We start from the raw sequence: 19,905 nt of genomic DNA, 5'->3' as shown, positions 1-19,905 counted from the left end.
GCCCTATTATCTCCAACATTGAACACAATCGGGAATGCAACAGTCGCACCTTGTATATAAAACGGATCGAAGACATTAATTTGGCGTACATCCTAGCCAAAAATGCACAAAAGGGAAAAGAGAAGATGGTGGTGTAGAAAAACCCTAAACTGTGATGGTGAAATATCGTCGCCATTGTGAAGGGTTTCAAAACCCACTTGCGGTGATGGTTTGCTAGAAATCTAGTCGGAGAAGGAGATTGTCTGAGCCGGAGAAGAAGGAGATCGTCGTTCTCGGAGAAGGGCAGCGGCCGTCATCGTCTTCGTCGTTGTGGAGATTGTTTCCGGTGGAGCGACACCTAATTTGGTAGTTGAAGGTGTAAATGCCCATTAAATAACCCCAAGTCATTATTTTACTTGAGGTAACCGGTTCCCTTGGGTTACCACAAGCCTTTATGTTGTTTTTTTATAAATTCTTCAATTTAATGGTATTTTTTACACTAAAAAAAGAATGGTTACCACAAGCCTTTATGTGTAGTTCGTTGGTGTTTTTTGTATAAAATTTTTAATTTAATGGTATTTTTTACACTAAAAAAAGAATAATGGTCTTTTTTTAGATATTTTTGGAACTTGATTACCTTTTAAAGCCATTTTCCCTTTCATATAATATATTTATTTTTTAATTTTCTTTGAAGATTTTGATCATCTATCTATCTGTGTTTCATGTGTAACATTTGTTCTGACATACAATGACACTAACGATGTCTCTTTTTAAAATAAAATGTCATAAATGATGAATATTGTTAAATAATTAAAAAGATGATATCAGTCTATAGTTATAAAAATAATAAATAATAAAAATACCATATGACTTATAAATTTAAATTTTAATACTGTAGATTAAAATGAAAAAAAAAATAGTCAATAGATAAAAAGGTTTATTAGCAGAATAACAACATTTTGTATTGCTGACCCCAAAAATAAATCGTTCAAATGGTAAGAACAGAACAGAGTTGATTATTAATATTTGACACATCAAAAATATTCTCTAAGGTTTAGGTTTTTATATAAAATTTATATAAAATAGTGTTGTTCACGCCGAAGATTCTTAAGAAGTTAAGGTGCCTGAATTCAATGGTAAGCAAAATGTGTTTGATATTTTATTCAAAAAGTCGAAAATTGCATTCCCTGATATTCTTTGCTTGATTATGCATCAATGCGAACCAAAATGTGATTTCTTTGAGGCGATCAATCTTGAACTTGAGATTCAATGGCATACATTTTTTTTTCTCTTTGAGACATCTTCAAAGACTACTGATTTTCATCACTCTAACACCAACAACAAAACTGCATTTGATCTTAAAACAAGCAAAAAGAACAAGAAATAATACAGCAAATAAATTTCTGAACTCTTATAACTCCATGACCAAATTGCTGCAAGCATCCAAAGTAAGATATGGGATATGGGCAAATACAATAGAATAAGGAGCCACAACTATTGGCTTCAAAGAACTTACATACAAAGGCTCTAACAGAGGTATCTCACCTTCAGGATTTAAAATCAAATCTTTCCCATTCAACACCATTGTTTGACTATGCAAGTTTCCATCTTTTCCTGTCAGATGATATTCCTCTCGTGTTCTTGATCCACCCCTCACCATTTCAATTTCAATTGACATCTTAAGTGACAAATTTACATTAAATGTAGTGGTTTTGTCTAGATTGATGAGTAGGAGTGTTATTCCATCCTAAAAGAAAGATTCAATAAAATTTATGAAATGAAAAACTGGAAACATGTTAGTTATATTTTATTCAAAAAAAGCAGAGTCTTTAACAAACTTACTGATTGTTTAGCACAATGTGCATAGGATCTGATTTTTTTGCTCCCACTAAAGTTTGTGGAAAGAACAGTTGTTCCCATTAGTCGATGCCACAAAAGAGCACTGATACAAAAACAAACAAAATCACATATCAAAATTTCAACTTTTTGAGAACAAAATGGTTGATTGGTAAGTCAAAGGTTTGACCTTGAAAGTCAAAGTGTACCTATAATAATCTGGATTTGGCACAAAAGTAGTTGTATTAAGTAAGCCATAATTTCCTCCAATTAAAGATTGTCTGCAGTATGTTTTTGTGTTGTAAACTGCTGACATTCCTAGCTGATCCAAATACCTGTACAACTGCTCACTTTGAGTACACATATTTATACTTGTACCTTATGCATCAAGGGTTGTACTTTACTTACCAGAAACTAAACACAAATGCATTAGTCACAAGATTGTGTCCACTATTGTAAGCTCCACCAGACTCACCAACCCAAGCAGATGCTAAACTTCCGGAAGTTTCTAGAATGTTCTCGAGTTGCTTAAATGTATCGATCTCATTATCAAGAACAGAGGGATTAAGAATCTTTTCAACAAGGTGTTGATCAACCCCTGTTTCAAAAAAGAATATAAAGTTCCAAACTTTACAATCTTTTTTTAACATTACAACTGTTTTATTTCAATCTTGGATTACCTGGGCCAAGATTGTATATATGGTGAGTGACTACATCAAGAATTTCGGTTGTTTTGTTTATGAAGTCTTTGAACCATTTTGCATCAAAGAATCCACCTGGTGAGATAATTAGTGGCTTAGGTTCAATCCCATCATAAACTTCTTCTACTATGTTCTTGAGGGTAGTTGTGTCAATTGCGTATTGAGATGCTGTTACTTTTGCTCCAACTCCACTTCCACTTAACTCGTTCCCTATAAATTATAATCATGCATTAAATGGAAAAAAGAAATAAACAAATAATGAAACTACATTGTGATTTTTTGCAATTACCGAGTTCCCAAGCATAAATGGTGTAATTCTTTTTAACTGTATAACGAATCAAAGATTCAGCATTGGTGGAATCCCAACCTCCAATGGTCGAACTATCAGCTTGAACTTTCCTTCCATTTAGAGCATTTAATCCAAAAATAATTACAGCCCTGAAGATAAAAGACTGATTATGAATTATGAGGCGATTTTTTGTTTTCAAATCATGAGATTTAATGGAAAAAAGGGTGTTTTTGGTTACCCTGTTTCATTAAAGAAGGTGTTTAGTTCATCCCATCTGGATAGAGGTAAGCAGCCTGGGTTAAAATTGAATAATGATGAGGTGTTTTTGGAAAATGGGATGCAGGATTCAGTTTGATCTTCGGTTTCATAGACAAGTTCATCTTGCAAACTTCCTCCCAATCGAATCTTTAATGGTGAAAAGGCTGCATAACAAGTTTGACTTTTGGGGTCAAAGGACTTGGAAAAGTGAAAGAGTAGAGTATAGTAAATGATAAGGGAGTAGTATTCGGTATTCACCTTTGATTGCATTCTGAAAGATTGTGTTGTTAAGATCCTGCAAAGAAGAAAACCCAAAATAAGCGAATGAATATAAATGAACCCCACAAAGTAAAGCCAAAATTAGGAAAACAGGAATTTGTTTGTAAACATCTACGATCGGATGATTGGACCCACGAAATAAAAACGACACATGATCGGAACTGACACATCTGAAGAGCCTAAATTCGGAAAATTATGGTTAATTCATCAAACGTGTGTGATCAAATGATTAAGTTTTTCATTATTGTTTGATTTTAAGAAGTGATTAAAAACACGAAGAAAGAAGAAGATCATACAACATTGAGGAGAGAAGCATAACCCCAGCTGCAAGAACCATAATCGCATTTCTCCGGTGGCCACCAATCCATTGTAGCACAAATAAAATCAGTATCTGTCTCTGCAATCCCTTTTTCCCCATCAATGAAAACATTCCCGTTCTGAACTTTTGAATCCATAAAAATACAGATGGATGTGATCAATAAAATCCAGATATATACACCTATCTGCCAAGTCAAATAACCCATCTAGAAAGCTTTTTAGCTTTTTTGATGATTTACAATATTCAATGATCAAAGAAGTGCATGTGTCAGTGGAGGAGCAGGAACGGATGGACGGATTGATAAAGAAGAAAAAGATGGAATTTTCTCTGGGTTTTCTTCCCTTCCTGATATAAGACTGTGGAGAAGAGGAGGTTGATTTAGGGTTTGGAAATGGGGGCTTCGAATTTAGGAATGAAGTGAAGAAGAGGAGGGAGTAGTGGTGGCGATGGTGGTTGGCACCTTTTGTGCTATGCTCTGACGTATTGCTTGGAATGATATCATCTTTTGTACTAAAACAAATTCCATTTTACAATTTTATTAGACTAAATTACATGTTTCGTCCATGTAGTTTTTCACAAGTATTATGTTTAGTCCATAATACCCTTTTTTTTTTTTTTTTTTTTTTTTTTTTTTTTTTGCATATTTGGTTCCTATTTGAAACCTTTGTAGCACATATAGTCCCAACCTTTTTAGTTCTAACACTACACCATAATAGCGAGATATATAACACCTATGAAGATAGATGGGGCATAATTTTACAAGTTCTCTTGAAGCACATGTCATTCCTGTAATACCAAAGAATCCACATAAAACCTCTAATAATTATTAGTGTATATTAGTTAGCCCTATATTTATTTGTATATCCCAATGTTTTAGAGTACAGTTGATAGGCCCAGTGTTGTAATCTCTTATACTATATATTTCTCTTTAATGAAATTATTTTGATTCATGGGAAATATGTATCCTTTCATGGTATCAAAGACCTCCACCTTCTAAACCTAAACTGTCGGTTTCATCAATGCCGACCCATCTCTCCTTCTTCGTCGGTCCTTCTTCTTCTTCTTCTTTCTTCTATTTTTCTTAGTTGTTCATCATGGCTGGAGATGACAATACCAATACCTCCAATGAAAATCTCAAACCCTACGTAATCACCAACATTAAGGCTTTCGTGCATCTTGTCCTTGATCTCTCTCAACTCAACTATGATGTTTGGCGAATCATGTTCACCACCCACTGCAAAGGATATGGAGTTTTGGATCATCTGGATGGAACCTCCACTTCTTCGCACGAGCTCCACTTCTTAACATCACGGTCACCGTTGTCTAGATCTTTCATCTTGCAAGATCATCATCTATCTTCGTGTTGTCTTCAACGAGACCTCTTTCCTTTTTCGATCCATGACTTTGGATCGCCCCCCTTCATACACCTTCCTTGATCATTGATATGATCCTTCTCTTATTTCTCAATCTCTTCTCAATACACCCTCTCCTATTGATCATGTTTCCACACTACCTCTAACCATCATCCTAAGAGTTCTCCCACCTCTCACACATACAACATCAAGAATGTTCCCACCTCCTCGGCCTCTCCTACGGACTCTCCTACTCCACCCATTCATCCTCCTCCTCCCTCTACAAGTCATCCCATGGCCACTAGATTCCATTACATAATCACCAAATCCATTTCTCGTCTAAACTTACATGTTTATGTCGAGTCACCTACACATAATCCATATTCATGCCCTTCGCGACCGAAACTCGACCATTTCCATGTGGAATGAATTTAATTCTCTTATTTATAACATAACTTGGGAGCTTGTTCGGAGGCCTCTTGGGTACAATGTTGTTCACTCTATATGGTTATTTAAAAAGAAGTACAAAGCAAATGGTTCTCTTGACAGGTATAAGGCTCGTCTAATGGCGAATGGGAAACGTCAAAGGTCAAGTATTGACTGTGACTACATATTTAGCCTGGTTGTCAAACCGGACACCATTAGATCTATTCTCAATATAGTAGTCTCTTGTCATTGGCATATTCACCAATTACATGTAAAGAACACCTTTTTACATGACAATCTTCACGAGATAGTATACATGCATTAGCCTCCGGGTTTCCGAGACCTGACACGCGTAGACTTTATTCGTCTTCTGAAGAAGTCGTTACATGGCCTTAAACAAGCCCTAAGAGCATGCTTTCACCGATTTGTTGAGTACATTACCAGGATTGGCTTCACTCACAGTAAGACTGGCTCGTCTATGTTTATCCTTAGCAAAGGGGATGTCATGACTTACCTATTTTTATATGTCAGTTACATTATATTAATGGCTCCCTCTGATGATATGTTGTGTTGCATCATCTCTATGCTCTCAACTGAGTTTTCCATGTCTGGTCTTAGTGACCTGTCATATTTTCTAGGCATCTCAACCAATCGGGATAATACAAGTATATTTCTATCCTAGCGTAAATACGCCCTAGAAATTCTGGAGTGATCTCACATATCAACCTGTAATCCCTGCTACACTCTAGTCGACTCTCAAGCAAAGCTCGATAATTCTTGTCCTCCAGTTTCAAATCCCATGCTATATCGTAGCCTGGCTGGTGGTTTGCAGTATCTTACATTTACCCGTCCAAGCATCTCTTTTGTCATTCAACAGATATGCATTTACATACATGACATGAGAGAACCTCATCTTCACGCTCTAAATCGAATCCTATGGTACACTCGAGGTGCTCTTGACTACGGTTTGTAGATACATCTTTCTTCCACTACGAGCCTCATTGCATACTCTGACGCTAACTAGGGGATGCCTAATATCTCATCGTTCGACTAGTGGTTAATGTATCTACCTTGGAAACAACCTTATATCCTGGTCTTCCAAACGCCAGACGAAACTCTCCTGCTCCAGTGCCGAGACAGAATACAGAGGCGTCGCTAATGCTGTTACAAAGACATGTTGGCTTCACAATTTGTTACGAGCGCTTCACTGTCTATTGTCGAATGACACCATTATCTAATGTGATATGTTAACGTAGTTTATCTTTCCACCAATCTCGTTTAGCATCAACGTACAAAACACATTGAGATTGACATTCACTTTGTTCGAGATAAGGTGGTTATTGGACAAATTTGTGTGCTTCATGTCACTTCCAGTCATTAGTGCACAAATATCTTCACGAAGGGACTCCCATCAACTTTATTTTCCGATTTCAAATCAAGTTTAAGCATTCGCAATCACTCTCCCCCTCTAGCTGCGAGAGTGTATTAATGTATATTAGTTAGCCATGTATTTATTTGTATAGTCCAATGTTGTACAATCCAGTTAACAGGCCTAGTGTTGTAATCTCTTGTACTATATATTTCCCTTTAATGAAATTATTGTGATTCGTGGGAAATACGTATCTTTCTGTAACAGCTTCAAATTTATGAATTTCAAACACCAACCAGCTTGATCCTTCCATACCAACAAGTGAATCGCCGATGCTATTGCAGATAGAGAGGTCCAAAATTTTAAGCCATCACTTAAAAAACTGAGCCATCAACTCTCTATCCGTCGAACATGAGAGGAAGAGGTGGTTGATCGAATCCAAACCACTGTTACAAAGAGGGCATTTAGTAGATTGAACAAGAGAGGAAAAGGTGGACCATCTCGTTCCAATAAGTAGAAGAAATTTTCTATGTTTGGAAAGAATGGCTAGAAGATAGGATATTATAAACAAGTAAAGTGTTGGGACAACTTCAAGAAAAAACACATCGATAGATGAGACAAATGTGATGAGGTGGGGTATTATAATAATGAGCTCACTTCTGTAGGTCTGTACTATTTTGTATAAAGTGAAGAGTTGTCCTAAGAAAGGACCGAAAATGCCAAAAGCACAAAAGAGCAATGTGACAACCCGAAATTTCTATTATGTACAACCATTCACTTCAATAGAAGTCAGAACTGTTTCTGCTAACTGTTAAGCTTTCTGGAGTCAGTTTAAGTGTTTTAAAGCTTAGTACTTCAGGAGATAACTGGAGAGAGGATACCCTAGGGTTTATTGTGCATCAATAAAGTCTCAAAACTCTAAGAGTTTGGATTTTACGGCCCAAACATGGTGTTTACGGCCGTAAACCCCTAGGAGTATAAATATGACACTTAGTCATTTTTATCACTTTTTTCACAAATTCAAGACTAGAACTCAAAATCCTCTCAAGTATCATCCGATTTTCCTTCTTGATCTTCAACTTTGTAAGTGTTTCTTGCCCTAATTAGTTGATATCTTACTTAATCAAGTGATCTTACATGATTTCATCCGTGAAATCATTCCATTTGTGTAGATCTTCAAGTGTTCTTAGTTTCACCAAGAACACACACTAGTGTTCTTGGACTTTTAACACCCTTACAAGCTTATCTATTGTAAGTACTCTTACCCTAGTGTGTTATAAGGCTTGTTACACTTCTTATTCAACTAGAAAACACAAATAAACTCAAGATCAAAGGTGTTTACGGTCAAGGCATGTCCTTGAACCGTAAACCCTAATGAAAGGGTCATTGTGTTCCCTAGTCCCTTACCAAGCCTTGGATACTAGTCTAGATCACATCCTTGAAGTGTATAGGACCTTAAACATCGAAGACATCAAGGACCATTAGATTTTACGGCCGTAAACTCATGGAGAAATGGTCCATGGGCCGTAAACTCTACAAAGGGGTGAAATGTTGCCACAATCACTTCCTAAGGCTTAGACTTGAAGTAAGGATGCTTCTTTATGACCTTTAAGACCTCAAAACACGAAATGGTAGAGTTACCATGAGTTTACGGCCGTAAACTCATGGGTTTACGACCGTAAACTCCAAGGGAGTTGGTCCCAAAACCGTAAACTCCAAAAGAGTTTACCCTTGGACCTTAAACTCAAATGCAAGTCCCTACAACCCTTAGATGCAATCCTTAGTACTTATAACACTTGAATTAAGGTGTTTTTCATGTCCTAAGGTGTCTTAACTTGATTAATTAGTTGTTAAATGACTAACTGGATACATATATGTGTTATTATATGTTAACTAGGATCCTTGTGTGTGTTCAAGTCTTCACTTGACACTTAGCATCCTATACCATCCGTTCTTCCAAACCACTCACTACAGGTGAGTTCATACCCCTTAATTAACCTTTTAAATGTTTTTAAATGTTTTTATGGGGGGGAATACAAGTTGATCTATTATAGTTATTATATCAATCACATGTGATTAATAACTACCAAACAAGTGGATTTCTTACTTTTCAAACTGTTTTTACAAACTCTGTTACATGTCAAATACTTTTACTAAACTCTTTTACATGTCAAATACTTTTATTAAACTCTTTTAAACTTATATTCTGTTAATTGTGTATCTATATAGATATAGTTATATAAGTAGGATTGAAAGGACTTAGGACTGATAGCTCACCCTACCTCCTGTTCCTCGTTTGGTTGTGGACTTAGGGTATCGGTTGTTTGTCCGAAGGTCGTTTGAATCCTAGTTATATATTATGTATATGTATATAGATATAAAAGTTCCTTCTTTCTATTCAAATACCTTTGGGTAGCAAAGGTATACAAACATGTTCATACATGCAAACAACATTACTAGTAAACTATGATAGGCATAGTTTAGGAAGTTACTAATACTATTACTAGAACAATGAAACATACAAAGAGTCAGTTCATACATATATACTAGACAGAGAGAGAACACACAATACAGCTAGTACACACTATACATTACAATACAGCTAGTACATACTATACATTATACTAGGGAACATACTATTATGGAAGACAGAGAGAACATACATACATACTAGACAGAGAGAGAACACACAATACAGCTAGTACATACAATACATATACAAGAATACTATTACAGTTAAGTGAGCCACGTAACGGGGCATGGCATCACCTGTCATGGCTCGTTTTGTATCCAGAATCTCCTTAAATGGAGAGCGTTGATTTTGTGTATAGATCTATACTGGATTGACTATCCTACACCTTGCTGCTAGCTACAGTGGGACTTGCAAGTCTACGGGTGCCAAACGTCATTCCTTCCGACGTCTTACATCGTCGTGTTACTAGTCGGTAGTATGGTACAGGCCGATCACATAATACTTTAAATGACAAATGGTTTAAGGTAGTTAGTACAGCAGTAGTTACTTAATACAATACTACAGTACTATTTTATTTCCCATTGCATTCACTTTGTGATCTTCACACAATGAAATGTAATGCAAAAACTATATTTTTGGTTAATGATAGTCAGATTTGGGAAAATACATACTCTTACAAGAGACACACACACAGATACTTGATGCCTTGGTAGAAGGCTACTTTTAGTATTAAAACATAGGGTTTTCTAGGAGATTCAAACCTTTTACAAACATTCACAAACTTGTACAAACTTACACATCTCATACTTACAAACACTTTCATACAAATACAGACACTAAAATACTTATGATCTCACCAGCTTTAAAGCTGATACTCTCTTTCAAAATAACTTGTATTCAGGTCACTAGTAGACAGGTACCGGTGCCAGGTTTTGAGAAGATGGAGCTCGTTCAAGACTCATCTTTTATTTTGATTCATATTTTTGGTGTCTATAAACTTGACAGAACACACTTGTATTAAAATTATATTATTAATGCAATTGATGATGTTGTTGCTTGTTTACTACTATTCATTGTTGTGACACTATACATGACGTCCTCCACCCCTGAACGATTCCGCCGTTCCGGTTTTGGGGTGTGACAAGCAATGATCAGGCAAAGAACAAAGGTCAGATCTTTCAAATGACGATCAAAGAAATAAAGGACGTGATAAACATATAATGTCAGCTATATAAACTTTATAATAACGGTATAAACTATCAATTATTCTCATTTTTCGATCATCAAGCAACGAATCATGGTTAATGATAACCATATCGCTACATATTTTTTTCATAGTAATATTAATTTATTTACTGAAAACATCAGTAAACATAGTCTAATTTTCAATACACGATGATCATGATTCAATTAAGTATTAGAAAATGAAATGATATTCTTAAGCAACATTGTTGCTTCCAATGGTAATCCATGATATATGTTTGTATGTCTTTCTGATATCCCTACAATTTTTTTCATTATAGTACTAGTTATGAGATATGTACTACATGGGTTTGTTAACAAAAAATAAAAAAAAATATGAAGATCTAAAAATTTAAAAAGTTTGAATTTATAAGGAAAGAGAGAAAAAAATATTTAATTATTAAAATTGAAGGGTTAATTTCTCTTTAAATTTAAATAAATAAACAATTGAAATACTTGGATTCAATTTAGAAATTTAGAAATTATAAAAAAAGTTGCATTAATGTATTTGATATGCAATTATTATTACATTTAAATATTATATGGAGTTTAATAAAATGAAAAAAAACACAAAATAACATCATTATATCATTATCATACATACTTATAAAGCTAGCAATTTTTCTTGAATCTCATGCATTTGAAACCCCCTTTTTTAACTTCCTCAAACCACATTCATTTGAAACCCCATTTTCTAACTAATGCAACTCAAAAGTTTTCTTAATTATGATTTAACACTCAAAAGTTTTATAACTTATATTATGTTTAATTAGCATTTAGTGAAAAGTTTACTATAAAAAGGTCAATCTTTTGGGAAGACATGCATACAAATCATATATAAATTTGAGAAAGAAAACAAACTTAAAGGTTTTGTGTTAGGTTGAGGTCTTATGACCACTTTTGGAGATATGCTATTATATTAGAGCTTTTAATTTGTAAGTTTGTTATACTAATTCGTTTTTATATTTTTTTCGTTTTTGAATTATTGTAATACAGTCGTTGTATATTGATCATATGTTATATAGGGCAATGTCGAAAATATTTAATTAAATACTTTAAATATGTTTTTTTTTGTTTTGTAATTGTATCGTTTCAAAAAGATAATTAATTAAAACTCATACATATGTTATACTTTCCATCTCTCTCTCTCTCTCTCTCTCTCTATATATATATATATATATATATATATATATATATATATATATATATATATATATATATATATATATATATATAATAGAGGTCAAAACACTTCAACCAAAATTCATTTAAAATATAATATTTCAAATGCTTTTTAATAATGATTGTAAAAATTTCAACAAGTGTTACTTAATTGATTGATTAATAAAAATATTAATGTTTTGAAACTCCTAACTCTTAAACTTATATTATTTAATTTGTTAGTTAACTAAAATATTTTTCCTACATAAAGATACCATTTTTATGTTTGGTTACTCATATTTGTTTATGTAATTAGAAAACAAGGTGTACATAGAATGACTGCTTCAATTTCACATAGGAATCGATATCACTAGAGAGGTATGTTATCTTTAACCGGTGGTAGGAGATCCACATACCCTTTTTAATAATTTATATTAATGCTTAATAATATCTATTTTATATTCCTATTCACCTTAATTTTTTAAGTACAAATTAAGGAAGAGGATTCTCGGCGCACCAACATAAAGTCAAACGTACGCCTTGCAAAATATGTAATTAAAATTAAATATCATATTTACTAATCGACTTATTTTAAAACTCTTGATGACATTTATGTATAATGATATATTTTGTATGACTTCATTCTTAATTTCAATGTTTAATATTTAAAAGTTCATATATGAAACCTTGGATGTTTTGGTGTAATATAAATAGTGTAATACAAAGTTTATTAGTTCAATATTGTTTATTAATAGCTCATTCAAAACACTTATTTCTTATTTTATCCAAAAAATATTATCGGACATAAGAAAAGTAGATTATATTAATGTTATACAAAAACTTATAATATATATTGGATATTATAAAAGTAAAAGTAAAGTTTATAAGGTATGGACTATATTAGATAGTATCAAAATATGAATTGATGGAATTTTATGTTATTTGATAATTCGGTTAGTACCCAAAAGATGACTAAAAATGTAAATTTCAACATATTTCTATTTTTTCCCATAATTATTTTAACAACTTAAATGCATTCTTGCGCAACGCGCGGGGATTCGCCTAGTATACTTATAAAGGAAGCATTTTCCTTTCACCACATTCATTTGAAACTCCCATGCATTTTTCCTTTCACCGCATTCATTTGAAACTCCCATGACTTTTCAATTTCTTTCTAATAATAATTATAATTTGGTTAATTAGGTTAAATAAATATCAAACCTAAAGTGTAATCATATATAAACTAAATTTCTATATTAAAATTATATCTTTACTTCTATTTATAAAGTTATGTTTTTTAACTTTTAACATATTCTACTTAATTTATTAGTTTTAATATATTGTTGGATGTAAACCATTATCATTTTAAAGATACAATTTTGGAACAATTTGTATAAAATACTTAAATTATTAATTTAAATATAACATTACAGGGTAAACTTAAATATAAATTTTAGTCTAACTTAAACAACCCAAAAAATATTTTGTAAATAGTTAAAAGTGATAAATTGTAGTGTCTTTCTAATAATGATTATAAGTTGGTTAATAAGGTTAAATAAATATCAAACCTAAAGTGTAATCATAAATAAACTAAATTTCAATTTTAAAATAATATCTTTACTTCTACTTATAAAGTTATGTATTTAACTTTTAATATATTATACTTAATTTATTAGATTTAAAATATTGTCATATGTGAACCATTATCAGTTTAAAGCTACAACTTTTGAACAGTTTGGACAAAATACTTAAATTGCTAACTTAAATATAACATTACAATGTCAACTTAAATATAAATTTCAGGTCCACCTAAAAAACCAAAAAATATTTTGTAAATAGTTAAAAGTGATAAATTGTAATGATAAATGCAAAAACTAAATTGTAATCTCAATTTTACTAAAATATTTCCTAAAGATATTTTTATAATCGTTAAAAGTTTTCAAATAAGTAGCTTAAAATAACTTACAATAAAAATAGTTAAAAATAACTCTATATAAATGATTATATTGTTACCTTTAAAATCAAAAAATAATGTTTGACGTTTTAAATAATTATAATGATAGAAATTAAAACATTAAGGAAATAAATTTTAAAATATTAATTCACAATAACAACAACTATAAATAACATTAAACCATATATTATATTTAATTTTATTCATGTACATGTAACTCGCGGATAGAAGTAATTCAAACGATTGAGATTATGGAGTTATAATAAATGTATATATTATCATATAATTTAAAATAATCAATATATTATATCAATTTAGTATACGAATTATTATATCAAATTTAACAACAACGTTATTGTTATATTTAAAATAAAACATATATTTGTAAAGACTTCAACTATTTAGGTGTTTAAGCGCATTACAATGTCAACTTAAATATAAATTTCAGCTCCACTTAAAAAACCAAATAATATTTTGTAAATAATTAAAAGTGATAAATTGTAATGATAGATGCAAAAACTAAATTGTAATCTTAATTTAATTAAAATATTTTGTAAAGGTACTCTTATAATCGTTAAAATTTTCCAAATAAGTAGCTTAAAATAACTTATAATAACAATAGTTAAAAATAACTCTATATAAATCAAAATATAATGTTTGATGTTTTAAATAATTATAATGATAGAAATTAAAACGTTAAACAAATAGATTTTAAAAAATTACTTAACAATAAAAACAACTATAAATAACATTAAACCATATATTATATTTAATTTTATTCATGACTAACTTGCAAGTAGAAGTCATTCAAACGATTGAGATTATACAGTTATAATAGATGTATATATTATCATATAATTCAAAATAATCGATATATTATATCAATTTAGTATACAAATTATTATATCAAATTTAACAACAACGTTATTGTTATTTTTAAAAAAACATATATTTGTAAAGACTTCAACTATATAGGTGTTTATGCACAACGCGCGGACATTCGACTAGTATGGATATAATTTAATCTAAAATTATCACAAAATGACATGTGCCTTAATGTATGAGTGAATGACAAGTGGCAAAAATTGTTTTATTTATTAGAGTAATATATATATATATATATATATATATATATATATATATATATATATATATATATATAGAGAGAGAGAGAGAGAGAGAAGATCAATAAAGAACTAAATTGAGGAAGAGAACCAACAAATTTTTTTTATCTATAGTGAATTTAGGTACCAAATTTCATATGTGCATGTATATACATATATCTAAGACAATTGCAAAATAATAATAATAATAATAATAATAATAAATAAAAAATAAAAAAAATTGAAAACAAATTATATTATTGTACATATGTACTTTTTTTTGAAAATGTATATTTGCAAAAAAAAAAAAAAATATGATAATACATTAAAAATTCATTTTTTTGAAAAACTCTTTTTTTAAATCTTAATTTCGAAATATAAGGTATATATTCACTTATTTGAAAAAAAAAATTATTTTATTTTATTTTAATTTTTTAAAATTTTTTAAAATCAGCAAAGATACTCCTTACATTTCGAAATTAATATTTAAAAATGAATTTTGAATGCATATTCATACTTTTTTTTTGTGTATATGCATATTTTTAAAAACATGTGCATATGCATATGTATATTTAAAAAAAAACATTTTTAATGCTCCTATATGTATGCATAAGAGTAAGTACACACACACACACACACACACATATATATATATATATATATATATATACATATGCATATGAATAAATATATACATATGACAGTTCAATACATATGATTATGCTTATGTATATGCATATGCATATAAATAAGTAGATGCATATGCATAATAATGAGTATATGCATATGCATATGAATAAGTATATGCATATGCATATAAATAAGTATATGTATATGCATAATAATAAGTATATGCATATGTATATATGCATATACTTATTCACATGCATATTCATATGCATAAGAATAAGTATATGACATATACACATCATATATATATATAAGGAAATGATCAATTGAGAACACCAAAAAGTTTGAGAATGCGAGAACATTTGTGAACCAATTATTATATAAGGGCATAAAAGGAATTTTACAATATAATTAATTATGGATAATTTATGGGTAATTAATTAATTCCTAAAATCGTGGGATTTAAACTGATTAATAGATTTTTTACCCAAATATTAGAAATTTATATAATCTATTTTAATTAAAAAAATTAATAAAATGATTTTAAAAACGTTTTTGCCATAATTAAATAAAAAAACATTTTTTTGTTTATTTTAAGTTTATTTTTACCAAGCACATCAAAAATATTGACGAATTAATCATTTTATCCGAATATTTGTAATCATACCTGAATAAAACATATTTGTAATCATATATGAATCCGATAATAATCTTGAATGAATAGATAAATTAAGTTATATTCATAAATGAATAAAACATAAACGAATGAACACGTCTAAATATGGATTGCTTCTGAATAGAAAACATTGAATACACTTATGAATACACTTGAATACACATTCAATCACCAATGAATACAATTCAATCAGTAATGAATATATGTCTAATCTTATGAAAACATTTGAATACATGCTTATAAGTTTATCTCATAGTATATATTTATTCAACCACGATTGACATATGCATTAAAGCTATAAAAAAAATTCTCGTGCACATGGATTGTGCTGAAAGCATATCACACTAAATTAATTAATTTTTCTTTCGGGTGATCCTCTCAAGACCAGCATCAAAACTGCCCAGTTGCTGGTGTGTACTGAAGTAGAAGAAGAATAAGTCAAGGAAGCAACATGTGAGGAATTCACACATGAACATGAAAGTGATATCATAATCGTTGTTATTGTTAATATGAATCTACTGAAAAAGTTGTCTCTTTTTTGATTCGTCATCTTCTTCAAGAGCTGTTGTTTTCAAAATCATTAGTTCATGTGAGAGATAGCAAATTACATCTACTGCCTATTGATTTCAGCATATCATCAACAATTTGCAGTAGAGCATCTGTTCACTTCGATTTGAAAAGAGGATTAAGCAATAAACACCCATTTTCAGAAATCAATAAATCTGTGTAATTTTCAAATGGTGTTGGAGAAGACAAATTAATCACAGAGTAAAAAGCAAATGGTGCCAAAGGAGACAAATTATAATCGAAACAATTTTTACAGCAATGATCTAAACAATTTTCACAGTAATAGAAATTTCACAAACCCTAAACCAATTTTCACAACAATCGGTACTGGAAAAAAGGAGAGGACCAACTACAAATCGCGAATCAATACTGAAAAAGGAGAGTGAGGACCAACTAGAAAGCAAGAATCAGTACCATGGGAAAAGGCGTATTTGACTATCAAGATGGCAGTGGTGGTGTATTGTGTCTTGTGCAGCGGTTAGGTTGAAGAAAACTCAAAACGTCGGCAGTGGAGAGATGAGATGGAAGAGGCGTATGTTTTTCTAATGTTGACTTCCATCGATTAGGGTTTAAAGGAAACGTGAAAGAGATGAGAGAGAGAGAGAGAGAGAGAGAGAGATTTTAGGAGCTGATAAATATAGGATAAAACCTAATGACTATAGTACCCTTTTAGTTAATTGAGAGGTTACAGTTTAATCCTATGACTTTCAGAATTTATATAAATGGCCCGTTAATATTAACCTTTGATTTTAAAATTTAGAGAGCTTAGATCTGTTTTCGCGTTCTCAACCTTTTAGGTGTTCTCATTTGATCCTACTCATGCATATGTATATGTATATGCATATCTATTTGTGTATGCATATGCATATCCATATGCATATTATGCATATGTATATGCATATACATATTAATAAGTATATGAATCCTGGAACATATGCATATGCATATACATATACATATGCATATGCATATACATTGTTACTAATTCGTTTGAATGAGGTCAAGCTTCAGTAAAGCTAATTTTTGATTTTATATTTTCATCTTCTATTTTATCAAATTACCAAGAAAAGTAGAAGTAACTATTGTAATACCACTTTTTAAAAACCTCCAAAATGAACAAATTTAACATCCATAAGAACTGAAAAGGCCCTCAAAAACAGATTTTCAGGGCTTTAACTTTAACCGTAACATTTTTGGTGCTATTATTCCACCAATTACATCCTTGTACTTGACATTCGGTGCTATTATCAAAAGCAAAAGCTTCCTTCGACCAACAAACCCCAAGATCAATGATCAGTAATTCAACGTACTTGTTGTTGTTTTTAGCAGAACTGGTCTTCATCTTCATTCACAAGTTGTTGCATCACTGCTTCCTTCTCAAAATCTTTCGCATATGTCACGTTGAACATAACATACCTTGCCGGCTACAATAAAAAAAACCCCAAAATTTACTAATTTCCCTTATGCATGCAAAAAAGAGATCGATTTAGGAATAACAAGAGTTATTTAACCTGAACCAAAACTTGAGATTGTGAAGCTCTTCGCAATTATTTTCCAACATTGTTTAGTAAAAGACCTTCAGTGAAGAGATACATATCCAAGAATGTTGTCCAAGAAATCACATCTCTTTTCCCCATTCTTTCAAATACTCCACGAGCCATTTCCATTTTTCCCAATCTTAAACTGAATTTTATTAATGAATGACAACTGGCACATCGTCTTCATATCCAAGTCTAATAGCTAAACTCAAAAGGGTCATTCCTAATGAAAATTTGTCCATTTCAATAGAAGCTCTTACAATGGAAATGAATGTAACATCATTTAGGTTTACCCCGAATCCTAAAATTTCCAAGAAGAGTTTTATTGATTTTGAGTGCATATCTGTAACGCCCTGATTCTCAGGTATTGATTTATGGTTATAAATTTTCATGATTTCAAGGTCTACTCGACGAGTTGGGTGCCCTGACTCGTCGAGTAGTAGCGGGTTGGTCTACGTGTTTAAGTGACCTACTCGCCGAGTCCAGGAAGGGACTCGACGAGTAGGAGCTGGAGGATGAAACCCTAATTTCCGAGGTTTTACACCCTATTTAAAGGATCATTTGCCTCCTTTAGCCCCCTTACAACCTCTTGAGAGTCCATCAAACCCTAATTCGTGTGTGTGTGCTCTATTTGTGTGTTTTAAGCTTTGGAAGAGGATTCTTGGTGAGAAGAACTTGGAGAACAAGTGTCTAGAAGCAAGGAACGTGTGGGGATCAGAAATCTACCTCAGTTAGCATCTTTTGGAAGGTATAAAGTCGTTATCTTGACCTCATTTCATTCTAGATCTCATTTGGTTAAAGATTAGGGCTTTTCTAGCATAATAAGAAGTTATTCTTGGGTATGAGCTAAGATCTGAAATTGTAACTTCAGATCTGAACTCTCTTTGGTCTCTAAGTCCATAAATCTTTCAGCTTTAGCAAGTGTGAACCTTTCCTCAAGTCTAAAACTCCATTTCAAGCTTGGTTTTGTCATTATAAGACCTTAGAGCCTTGCATGCACGTAAAGTTTGCAACTTTACGTGATAAACATGCCTTGGGAAGCTGGATCTGCAATATGGAACCTTAAGACGGCTTAATAAGCATCTGTATGGATTTGGACTGAAGGGACTCGGCGAGTTGCATGGTCGACTCGGCGAGTCCAATGAAGATTGTCGTGGGTTCGGCGAGTCAGTAGAGTGACTCGGCGAGTCAGCTAGGGTTTTCCCGACCTTTGGACATGCATGAACTCGGTGAGGTGTATGGAAACTCGACGAGTTGGCCAAGGAGTTTACGGCCGTAAACATTAGGAACTCGACGAGTCACTCAAGTGACTCGGCGAGTTGGCAAGTTATGCAAGGAACTCGGCGAGTGGCTAGTTTTACTTGACGTGTTGAGGTCAATATGGACTGTTGACTTTGACTTTGACCAAGGGTTGACTAATTGACTTCTGGGGCATTTTGGGAAGTTGGAAATTTATAAGTATGGATCATTGGTGGTTATAGGTGTTGGAGTTTGGTGCAGTGTTTCGGGAGCGCGATTTCGTGGTACAGTTCGGCATCGCAAGGTGAGTTATCCTCACTATATCAATAGGGTCTAAGGCACCAATGTCGGCCCTTATCGGATTTGTATCTGGGTTTATTGCATGATATACTTTTATTGATTTACCTTCCGGTAGTTAGGATGGTGATATGCTTATGCTTAGTGACCTGGTAAGGTCGGTGTCCTGGTTATAGAATGAGGCTATGTTAGTGACCGGTTAGGTCTGTATCCCGGT

At 31.9% G+C, this 19,905-nt stretch overlaps 1 protein-coding gene across 2 annotated transcripts; it reads right to left on the bottom strand.

Annotated features, from left to right (window-relative positions):
• Positions 1–1,363: 1,363 nt before the first annotated feature.
• Positions 1,364–4,153, bottom strand: LOC145134600 (heparanase-like protein 3). 2 transcript variants are annotated; one of them, XM_079069437.1, is made up of 9 exons: positions 3,639–4,153; positions 3,322–3,358; positions 3,044–3,227; positions 2,806–2,954; positions 2,496–2,726; positions 2,224–2,413; positions 2,025–2,150; positions 1,822–1,921; positions 1,364–1,726 (listed from the first exon to the last, which is right to left on the bottom strand). In XM_079069437.1, the coding sequence occupies exons 1-9, from the start codon at positions 3,864–3,866 to the stop codon at positions 1,391–1,393; spliced, it is 1,581 nt and encodes a 526-aa protein (XP_078925563.1). In that variant the 5' UTR covers positions 3,867–4,153; the 3' UTR covers positions 1,364–1,390. The 2 variants fall into 2 exon arrangements, with proteins under 2 accessions (XP_078925563.1, XP_078925564.1); XM_079069438.1 differs by having other exon boundaries at positions 2,884–2,954.
• Between the last annotated feature and the right edge of the window lie 15,752 nt (positions 4,154–19,905).

Source organism: Lactuca virosa, chromosome 8 (genome assembly GCF_052849685.1).
Source record: "Lactuca virosa cultivar CGN04683 chromosome 8, Lactuca_virosa_CGN04683_v6, whole genome shotgun sequence".
In the NCBI taxonomy this organism is placed as follows: Eukaryota; Viridiplantae; Streptophyta; class Magnoliopsida; order Asterales; family Asteraceae; genus Lactuca; species Lactuca virosa.
Note: the sequence above shows the minus strand (reverse complement) of the source record. Positions and strands in the feature narration are given on the sequence as shown.